This window comes from Coenobita brevimanus, chromosome 23 (genome assembly GCF_032717465.1).
Source record: "Coenobita brevimanus isolate Jiangsu-jjx chromosome 23, ASM3271746v2, whole genome shotgun sequence".
Taxonomy (NCBI): domain Eukaryota; kingdom Metazoa; phylum Arthropoda; class Malacostraca; order Decapoda; family Coenobitidae; genus Coenobita; species Coenobita brevimanus.
The window spans coordinates 60908554-60919244 of record NC_136976.1 but is presented as its reverse complement, the minus strand read 5'-3'; the positions used below and the strand labels follow the sequence as shown (position 1 = coordinate 60919244).

General features: G+C 42.0%; 1 protein-coding gene across 1 annotated transcript; it reads left to right on the top strand.

The window, feature by feature from the left end:
• The first annotated feature begins 1887 nt into the window (after nt 1–1887).
• Nucleotides 1888–2612, top strand: LOC145392721 (uncharacterized). Its single transcript, XM_080267020.1, has 2 exons — nt 1888–2269; nt 2458–2612. Exons 1-2 carry the CDS (start codon nt 1888–1890, stop codon nt 2610–2612), a joined length of 537 nt encoding a protein of 178 aa, XP_080123146.1.
• Nucleotides 2613–10691: the final 8079 nt, after the last annotated feature.

The window sequence follows — 10691 nt, the reverse complement described above, 5'->3', positions numbered from 1 at the left end:
CGTGGAGACAGTCCATCAGATCGTCGTCCCAAAATCTCTACGTATAGAGATATTGAAGGTGGCACATGATGGGGTGGGTGGACACCTGGGAGTCCGTAAGACTTACCACAAGATTTTGTCTCATTTTTACTGGCCAAAGTTGATGAAAGATGTTAGTACCTATTGCCGTACCTGTCATGTGTGTCAGATTAGTGGCAAACCAGGCACTGAAGTCAATCCTGCACCCCTTCAGCCCATTCCTGTCATGGAGGAGCCCTTTAGTAAGGTAATTGTTGATTGTGTGGGCCTCTCGCAAGGAGCAAACGCGGGAATCAGTATTTATTAACCATAATGGATGTTGCCACTCGTTACCCTGAGGCCATACCTCTCCGTAGTATCACTAGTAGGAATGTTGTCAGGGCCCTGATCAAGTTCTTCACACAGGTTGGGTTACCTGCCATCGTGCAGTCCGACCAAGGGTCTAACTTCACCTCCAGGCTGTTTCAGCAAGTGATGAGGGCCCTGGGAGTCCGTCAGTGTAAGTCAACCGCTTACCATCCACAGAGTCAAGGAGCCCTGGAACGTTTCCATTCTACCATTAAGACTATGATACGTACTTATTGTTTGGAAACGGGTCAGGAATGGGATGAGGCTATTGATCTTTTATTGTTTTCAATTAGAGATAGTGTAAATGAGAGTCTAGGTTTCACCTCGTTTCAACTCATTTATGGACACCAGGTCCGTGGTCCTCTCAAAGTCTTGAAAGAATGCTGGTTAAATGACGAGAGTACTGTACCGATTGCTGCATATGTAACTCAGTTCCGCTCCAACTTGCAGCGTGCAGCCTTAAATTTTGCCCATTCTAATCTCAGTCATGCTCAAATACGAATGAAAGACAATTATGACAAAATTCACAAGGCACAATCCCGCATTTTTCATGTTGGTGATCAAGTTTTAGCTCTGCTACCAGTACCAAAGCAGCCTCTTCAGTCTCGGTACTCTGGGCCATATCATGTTTTGAAGCGGGTTGGAGACCTTAATTATATCATTGCTACGCCAGAGGCGGAAGAAAGGCGAAGTGTCCATGTCAATTTGTTGAAAATGTATCACCCTCGTGACCAATCACAAGGAAGGGAAGTGGAACAGGTCACTTTAACAGGAACTAGAGTAGTGGAAAAGTCAGAGGAAAATGACCCTACACCATTTGTAGGCAGTAAGCTGTCAAATCGTGAAATTCTAACAAATCTTATGAGTAAATTAGAGCATCTGCCCCCCACCCAGGCAGGCGATATTCACTGTCTTCTACAGGAGCATCCAGACCTCTTTGGTGACACCCCTCGGCTCTGTACCCTGCTGACCCATGATGTGGATGTTCAAGGAGCCCCTCCGATCCGACAAGCTCCATACCGTCTCAGTGCCGAGAAGAGGGAATTCCTGCAGTACGAGGTGCAGAGGCTAAAAGAGCAAGGTTTGATCCGTCCAAGTATGAGTCCCTGGGCCTCACCTGTAGTATTAGTCCCCAAGGCTGGAGGAAGTTACCGCCTTTGTGTAGATTATAGGAAGGTCAATGCTGTTACCCTGCCCGACTCCTTTCCACTACCCAGAATGGATGACATTATTGATGACCTAGGGGAGCGGCCCGCTACGTCACTAAGCTTGATCTCCTCCAAGGGTATTACCAAGTGCCCTTGACAGAACAAGCCAAGTCAATCTCTGCCTTTGTCACTCCAAGCGGCCTTTGGGAATTTCTAGTTCTTCCCTTTGGCATGCGGAATGCCCCGGCCACATTCCAACGACTAATGAACAATTTGATTGCAGAGTTGCCTGGCGTCCGTGTGTACCTAGATGACTTAGTTGTCTGGAGTGACAATTGGAAGGAACACCTTGAGAGGCTGCGAAAGCTCTTTGATGTCCTGGAGGAGGCCAATCTCAGTGAACCTTGCCAAGAGTGAGTTTGGGCACGCCCACGTCGTGTACCTGGGGCATGTGGTCGGACAGGGCCAGCTAGCCCCTGTTGATGCAAAGGTGGATGCCATCTTACAATATCCACCACCAGCTGACCGAAAGTCTACCATGAGGTTCCTTGGGATGGTGGGTTACTATCGTCGTTTCTGCAGGAACTTTGCCCAGGTCGCTGCTCCCCTTACGGATCAACTTAGCTCCAAGAAGACGTTCCATTGGACAAATGAATGTCAGCGGGCATTTGAGGGTTTGAAGGCCCTGCTGGCTTGTGCTCCTGTGCTCCGAACCCCGGACCCACATCGGCCCTTCATCATTAGAGTCGATGCAAGTGATGTAGGGGTGGGGGCAGTGCTCTTGCAAGAATATTGTGAAGTGTTACATCCCGTATGCTACTTTTCCCAAAAGTTTAAGGTTTATCAAAGGCTTATGCCACCGTTGAAAAGGAGGCTCTTGGAATTGTCATGGCAATAGAAAAATTTGAAGTATATCTGTCTAGTAGCGCATTCCCCATCACAGTGTTCACAGACCACAACCCCCTGTTTATTGAAAAGGTCAAGTTTAAGAATGCTCGAGTGCTGAGATGGGCTCTAGCCTTGCAACCGTATAATATAAAACTGCAGCATATTCGTGGCAAGGACAATACCATTGCAGATGCGTTGTCAAGAGTGTGAATAGAGTGTAGGTTCCCTATGATTTACCATGTCATTTACCCATTCTATGTTTTTAGGTTTAAGGAATTTTTTTTTAATATTGAAGTAAACCTACTTTTGTACCTATAATGTTTGTACATGTTAGAGTAACTTTTTCCGGCTTGGTAAAAAGTTCTTTTTTTGGGGGGAGGTGTCACGTGGACGCATATTTTGTGTAGGTAATTGTTCCCCTTCGCGCCACGTGTATAACTAGCTAGTTAAGGTGTTTCTAAATTAACGAACTGGCGACCCAATGAAGTTGTGGTAGGCCTGCATATAAGCCCAGGCGCAGAGGCTCGGCTCTCTCTCTCTGTTTCCCTGTCAGTGACGCCGGCTAGCTCTGGGTCGTCCAGGTTTAAGGTTTGTGTATGTCCTTGGTTAGGGATGTAGGATGGACTTTAGCAAGTTTATGCTCTTGTCCAGTAGGCAGGGTGATGTTTTGTGTTTTGTTTTCCCACTGTTGGTTGTAAGTTAAGGTAGTTTAATAGATTATGTTAATTTTTTACGTGGTGTTTTGACTCTCCTTAAATGTTCATATGCTAAAGTAACTCCAGATCTAAGTAATACAATATGGTCTTGTCGTACACTCAATTATCATTCTATCGTGGTTTTACTCAGGCCGTGCACCTTGTCCACTTGGTGATTGGGTAGTTTGCGACACCTACTCGTCCCCCTTAATTCGCACGACCATGAAGACAAGGCTCCTCAATCTTGCTCCCCCCCTCCCTCCTCCTCACTTACTCGATCTCCCCCTCCATCATTAAATTCCTTCCTCCCACATTAGCAACAACGCTAAATATTACAGACACCCCTCCTCCCCACACTGTCCCCTCCGCCATTCTCTCCCATTTAACTGCCCTTAACCGCTCTCCATCTTCCCTCCTCTCCCACTCAATCCCTCTATCCCCTCTCCGTCAGTCCCACCGTCTCTCACTCGATCCCTTCTTCCTCCACTGATTCCCAGCTTCCCTTGACTCGCTTCTCACCTTCTCCCTTCACCCCGCACCATACCCCCACTCAGTCTCCCTCTCGCCCTATTTAATCCCCGCCTCAGCATTTATAACCAAAATTCACTCATCCTCCTCAAACCAGATAACCACCAAAATATGACCCTCCAATCTCCAACCCCTCTCCCCTACACACTCCCTCCCTCTCTCTCACTCACTCACTCAGTTACTCATTCACACACACACACACACACACACACACACACACACACACACACCGCTCGCTGGCGCAGTGGTAATGTTCTCGCTTGCCATCTGGTAGACGGGAGTTAACGCCTCGCTCAGGTTGCGAAAAGTTTCACTGACGAAGTGGGTGGTTACTGTCCCCCTTGAGCAAGGGGACGGGTATGTGGGTGTGTGAAGGTCACAGCCTTGCCTTTAGATCGGACTATATGAGCTCTCAGCTCCCTTCCGGGAGGGTAAAATGCTGACGATCACGACCATCAAGTGATCCTGACCGACCCGGTGAATTACACACACACACACACACACATACACACACAAAGTTCTCTCTTCCCCTACTCAGTCCCACTGCTCTCCCCCACACCTAGTGTCTCCCTCCTATACACACATGTCCTTCATCCCCCACTCAATCTCAGTCCCTCTTTCCCCTACACTCTGTACTCCTTTTTCTTCTCCGTCTTCCCCAAATTCAGTACCTCCCCTTCCTTTTCCTCCTCTCCCCCACTAAACCCTCCTCTCCTCTCCTCCCTCACACTCCAGCCTCCTCCTTCCCCAATCAATCCCTCCCTTTCCCAGGCCAGACTCCCCCCCTTCCAGATCTTCCTTACACATAATTCCCCTCCCCTCTCCTCCTTTTCCCACTCATGTGTCCCTCTCTCCACACTCCCCTCCCCCTCTTCTTCCTTCGTCTCTCTGCCTTCTCCACTCCTCCTCTCCCCTTTCCCTCCCCATCCCCTCCCAATAAGAGGAAAGGGGCTGCCGTAACTCAACACTTTACTGAATTAGACGGATGGCCTCGCTTTGCCGAGATCCAGGGATTTGTGTGCAAGTAGCGTGAGTGGAGACAGAGAGAGGGTCCTTATTAGGGCGCACAAACTCCAGACCTCCCCATCTTCCTAATACCCAATCCATCTAGCTTGTCTGCCCAGCCATTTCCTTGCTAGACCTTGTTTGTTTCCTCTCCATTCTGTTTTTCCTCTAAATATTCCTCCCTTGCCCCGTTACACCTTTTTCTCTCTTCTTCTTTGCTAGATCTCGTTTTTTTTCCCTTTCTGTCTTTCTTCCATTTATTCCTCCCGTGTTCTCTGTTACACCTGTTTCTCTCCTCTTCTTCCTTGCTAACCTTATTTTTTTCCTTTCTGTTTTTCTTCAGTTCATCCCTCCCTTGAGCCCATTAAACCTGTTTCTCTTCTTTTTTGCTAACTTTAGTTCTTTCCACTCACATTTGTTTACTCTCCCGTCTGTTCCCTCTCTCCCTGCCCTCCTCTTTAAAAACCTCAGTCTGTCTTAACCCTGCATCTCAGGCCATTTTCTTTTCCTTTTATTTCCAGTCCTCTTTTCTTCTCTACCTATTTCACGCATTTATCCCTCCCCCTCTTCCATCTTCCTAGGAACCAATTTATCTATCCTATCTGTTTTATTTCCTTACTAGGCCTTATTACTGTCATCTCCTTTCAACCTATTCCATCCGTTGTTCACTTCATATCCTTTCTATCTGTCCCATCCCTCTTCCCATCATCCTAATACACGATCCAGCTAGTCTGTCTCTGTCTCTCAGTATCTTTTCTAAAACTCATTTCTTTCCCATCTTTTCTGTATATTCTGTCTCTCACTCCCTCTTTTCTCTCTCACAAACCCCAGTCTGTCTATTCCTACCTTCTTAGACTTTACAAATATACTTCTCCTCTTCTTTCTTTTCTGTTAACTCCATCTGTTCATTACTCCCTTCCCCCTTCCTTTCGTTTCCTATTACCAGCCAGTCTAGCCTATTAGTTTCTTTCGTTTCCTTGTTACTCCTTATTTTTCTCCTCCCTCCCTTTCTTATCCTTCCTTCCTTTCTTCAGCTCTTTAGTTGACGAAAGTTTTTTTTTTTTTTTTATGCTGCCTACCATCAGACGAATTTGTTCTTCTTAGAAAGCCTCTAACCGAAGAACTTAAATCTTTCTCCATTCCTCCTTGCTAGTGACTCCTCTCTCTCCAACTTTTATGTCCTATTTCCCCTTCTCTTTCCATCCGTCCCTCCTTTCCTCTGTCCCTTACTGAATTTCCTTGTCTCTCTCCATTCCTCCTTGTTTTCCCCCACCTCTCTCTCCTATCTCCTCCTCTCATTCTATCCCACCCTCCTTTCTTCCCTCCCTCCCTCCTGTCTCTCTATCCTCCCTGTCTCCTCCTGTTTCTTTATCCCTGCCAGTTTCCCTCCACCGTTCTTTCCTATATACTCCTCCCCTTACCTTTCGTCCATCCTTCCTTCTTGTCTCCTCTTTCTCTCTCCCTCTCTTCTTCATGTTTCCTCCTTTCTCCGTCCCCTCCCCCTCTTTCATATCTCCTCTTTCTCCATCCATTTCATGCCTTCATTGCCTCCCCTCTCTCTCTTTCCATTTCTCTTTCCTTACTTTCATCTCTCTCCCTCCTTAATCCTCCCCTCCATCACTCTGTTCTTAACTCCCCACCTAATTCATCCACAGATCTTAATTCCCACATTACCTCTCTCTCTTTTCAATTTCTTCCCTTTTCTTCCACTTCTACCTCCTCTTAGCTCATTTTCCTCCCACCATAGAATCTCTCTCTCTCTCTCTCTCTCTCTCTCTCTCTCTCTAACTCGACCATCCATTTCACTTTGCTTGTAAATTTTCAGGCGCTCCCGAAGTCTAATTTCTCTCTCCATTGCATCCTTGTTCCCCTTAATGTTAACCCTTCCCCGGCGTTGAGGGTGAGGGAAGGTTTCTCATAAAATCATCTGATATCAACTTAATAATAATAATAATAATAATAATAATAAAATGGTACCTGGTGTTCGGGATATGTGGTAATGTACTCTGAAGGAGAGAGAGAGAGAGAGAGAGAGAGAGAGAGAGAGAGAGAGAGAGAGAGAGAGAGAGAGGCAAATTTATGAAAATCTTCTCGAAAAATAAGACCTACTAATTTCACAATATTTCCTTGGTGTAAACGATATTTTTATCACACATTAGTTCCAAAAAAATCATATACACCCGTGTGTGTATAGATTTATATCTATGAGAGAAATTTTAGTTTTGGACAGTGATTCCACTGGTTCACAGATTTTGATTACATGACAAGAGAGAGAGAGAGAGAGAGAGAGAGAGAGAGTCTGTTGCAATACAAAAGGAATTATTGAATGATAATACTATTTCATACCAAGTGTGAGTTAAGTATAATACACAAAGCGTCTGGATAATGTCTGATAATAATCATAAAATCAAAATAAAGGTCAACAAATTTTACTCATTTCTCCATTAATAAAAAGCGAAGAGGCCAGGTCAAACCTTTTCAGTTCGAAAATTCCACTTAGGTTAATAACATTGTATAAAGTTTGACGAAATGAATATAAAATGGCGTCCTCAGGCTGATGCCAAGCCAAATAACAAGTAACTTTCAGATCATCCATTTCTGTATTGCAAACTAGTCATTTTAATCAATGAATAACTTTTATCTCCAACTCACACCATTCATTATTATTATTATTATTATTATTATTGCTCATGATGAGACGACGATAATTACAGTAGTATTAGCCTCATAAATACATGATCATTCATTCTTTCCATTTTCTTTTTTTTTTAAGGGACACAATCATGATTCATTTAACACCCACTTAGTTCGTCTCTCGATCGTGCATGGAGTTTAGCAGCCATCTGTATAATTAAATTCCCCGTTGCAATGGATAATTACCAGACACTAATTGCACTGCCATCAAATCGCACGGCGTCTGTCAAAAGTAGTGCCAGCTAATGACTTTTTCGACAATCACCATTCAGCATTACGGACTCATAGAGCTTCCATTGATGTTTGCAGTATTTTGAAATTAGTATTTGTATCCGCCTTCTCTTAATATATGTATATACAGTATATGTATACGAGTAGTGGTCTGAATTCTATGTACCTCAGTATTTATTTGTTTATTTTTATTTTTTTATTCATTATTTATCTCAAATATAATAATCCCGAAATACAGATTAAACAGGTTCCTATTGTTGTGCGTATTATTTATTCGTCTGATAAATGGACCTTGTTTTTTTTTTCCTTTCCTATACTTATTCAATTATCTTCCCATTATTATTTGTTTTAATTTCCCTCTATTAAGCAAGTTTTCTATTCATTATTTTCAGTGATTTATCAATCTTTTAAGTTTATTCGTGCAAATTCAGTGCGACAGATAATGCTTGGGTTCCGGTGTTAATTTTCACTTATGCATATTTTAACGAGTATTTAACTTAATTTTCTTATTTAACTTTCCTTACTTATTCACTTACCTAAACATTTTTTTTTTCCCGCATTACCATTAATCAATAAAGGCAGAGTGCGTTTCCAGTGTTATTAATATTTTTCTCCAATATATACTTTCACGCTTATAAAACTGCGTCTCCTCAATTCTACAATTAGTTGGTCACTAATGTGTAAAATGTACCCTGCGAGATATGTTAACTTCAATCATTTAATTCATGACCTAATTTTGAGTAATATATACCATGTCAATATGGATCATCGTTATAATTCACCCATTAGGTATCAGTAACTAACTTTAACGCGGTGGAGAAGGGAACCTTGATATGCTGAACTGCGTGTTTTTATTAGACAGCCAAATAACATCCTCAACACACACGCACCTCTCTCTCTCAATATATATATATATATATATATATATATATATATATATATATATATTGTGCGAAGCAAAATGTAATAATCAACCATTTAATAGTATACCATTGTCATAAATGGGGTTAGCTGAACCCACACACTAAAAAAGTAAAATACGCATGAAAGAGTTCTATCATCAGTGTCCAGCCAATATCTAAGTAATACTTCCATTCAGACTCGTTTTTCATGCCTCTGAAATTTTCCTCCTTCAAGTTATTGCTAACATCTTTATTTTTTATGGTCTTTGCTAACCCTTGCTCCTATAATTCACTCCGCTGAATAAAATAAAATCATCTGTCGTTAACTGGAGTAATAATACCAACATAGACTTGTCCCGACTAAGACAGGGTTAAGTGACAGTACTATCCGGCTCGTATGACTCACTCTCAGTTTAATGTAATCATCTGGCTTTATCTGAAATACACAGCTGCCTTTGTCTCGCACGAGCTCCTTTACCAAGTGCGAAGAAACATTACTATAATCCATACACCACTTCAGCACCATGTCTGTCATACTATACGAGTATTCTTGCTACCACCAGACGATTTTATTTAACTTAGGAGACACCCACTGCGGAAAAAAAAAAAAAAAAAAAAAAAAAAAGTCTACACTGCCAACCGCCCTGCTAAATGTTTTCCCCTAACTAAAAAATTGAATTAAAAAAAAAAAAAAGTCTACTGATGTTGTTGCAGTCTAAGGCTTTATATTTACGGAAGATTTATTCAATTACATCAAAGTCCAGAATGGATGTTTAATTTTTTATTAAATTGACCATGTTATAAGTAATCTAGCTGAATGTGTTAGTAGTGAATTTTTTTTTTTTTTCTTCAAATTCCTATCAACTTCTGGCGAACTTGGGTGTTTTAGACTAACACTAGATTTTTTAAAAGAAAAATTTTGGTAGTGAAAAGTTAGTATCAGTAACTTTTTTTTTTTTTTTTGTAAGAAATTGTAGGAGTTACCTTGATTAACTTATACTGGCTTGACTCTTGAGAATACATTCTATTCAGGCTTAGGTTAGGCGATTCTGTTCAAGAGTCAAAAGGATAAAAAGTTATCATTATTAACGATTTAGCTGTCACTGAAACACTTGCATATTCTGATCTGACCAACACCAGACGATTTAGCTTAACTGGGAGAAATCCAAGCAGTCGATGCATTAATTGTTCCGTGACGGCAATAATCACGTTTTATTTTTATCATAAGACTATTTTTTTATAACTTTGGGAGAGGCTTCGTCATACAAGGCTTATAACATCTCCATGAACCTCCTGACGAAAGAAATATGGCTTACTTTAATCTTGTCGCCAAAGGATTTCATCTTACCTTTTATCTTACTGCTGTCTGACGATTTTACTCAGCTAAGAAGTAGCTTCTACGTATAAGGGTTATGAAGTCTCCATTAACCCACTGACGGGGATAGGAATGTTAACTAAAAAGTTTTATTGCCACCAGAGAGTAATTTTTCAGTCGAGGAAAAAATCGTTAACCCTTGGAATTAACCCTTTTACTTGTTTGGCGTCTTCATTAAGCCAATGTTGGTCCCACCAGACGCCTCTATTAATCTTCACGGACATTTATCAAACTGGAGGGGTAAGATATGCCATCCTTAACCCCCTCAGCTGCTAGAGCTCTCCCTGTTGTTGAAAATAATCGTGCGGTGGCAACAAGAACAAATTACACGTCATCGAGGTGAAGTGGTACACTCCATAAGTCGGTCACGTCTTTCTTTTTTCTTTCAATTTTTTTCATTCTTACTACTTCCAAGATTTTATCCAACCCGGGAGACACGTTTTTTTATTGAATGGGTTAATAAAGACCATGTCTAACTCCAGTTCGAGAAGTATCTCCTAGGCTGAATAAAATCGTCTAAGAGCAGCCCCCCCCCCCACCTCCCACTTGAGAAAGAAAAAAAAAAAAAAAAACTATTGGATGGACGGAGTAGTCAAGTTATAGACCCGACAAATTACACCAGCTCATTAAATACGGTATTGACCCTGCAGTCATTTCTCTCTCAGGAAATTGTAATTCTGAAATTCTCTTTGCGAACAGCAACATTAATGACGAGAATTATTAACCTTTACCTGTCTCATCATCATTCCCCCAGGTAACTGTGATTCTACTTGTGATTCTGTTTGCCCAGTACGAAACAATATGTATTCGGCAGCAAAGGTAAAGCTGCTATTTTTATGATTACTGCCATTCATCACTA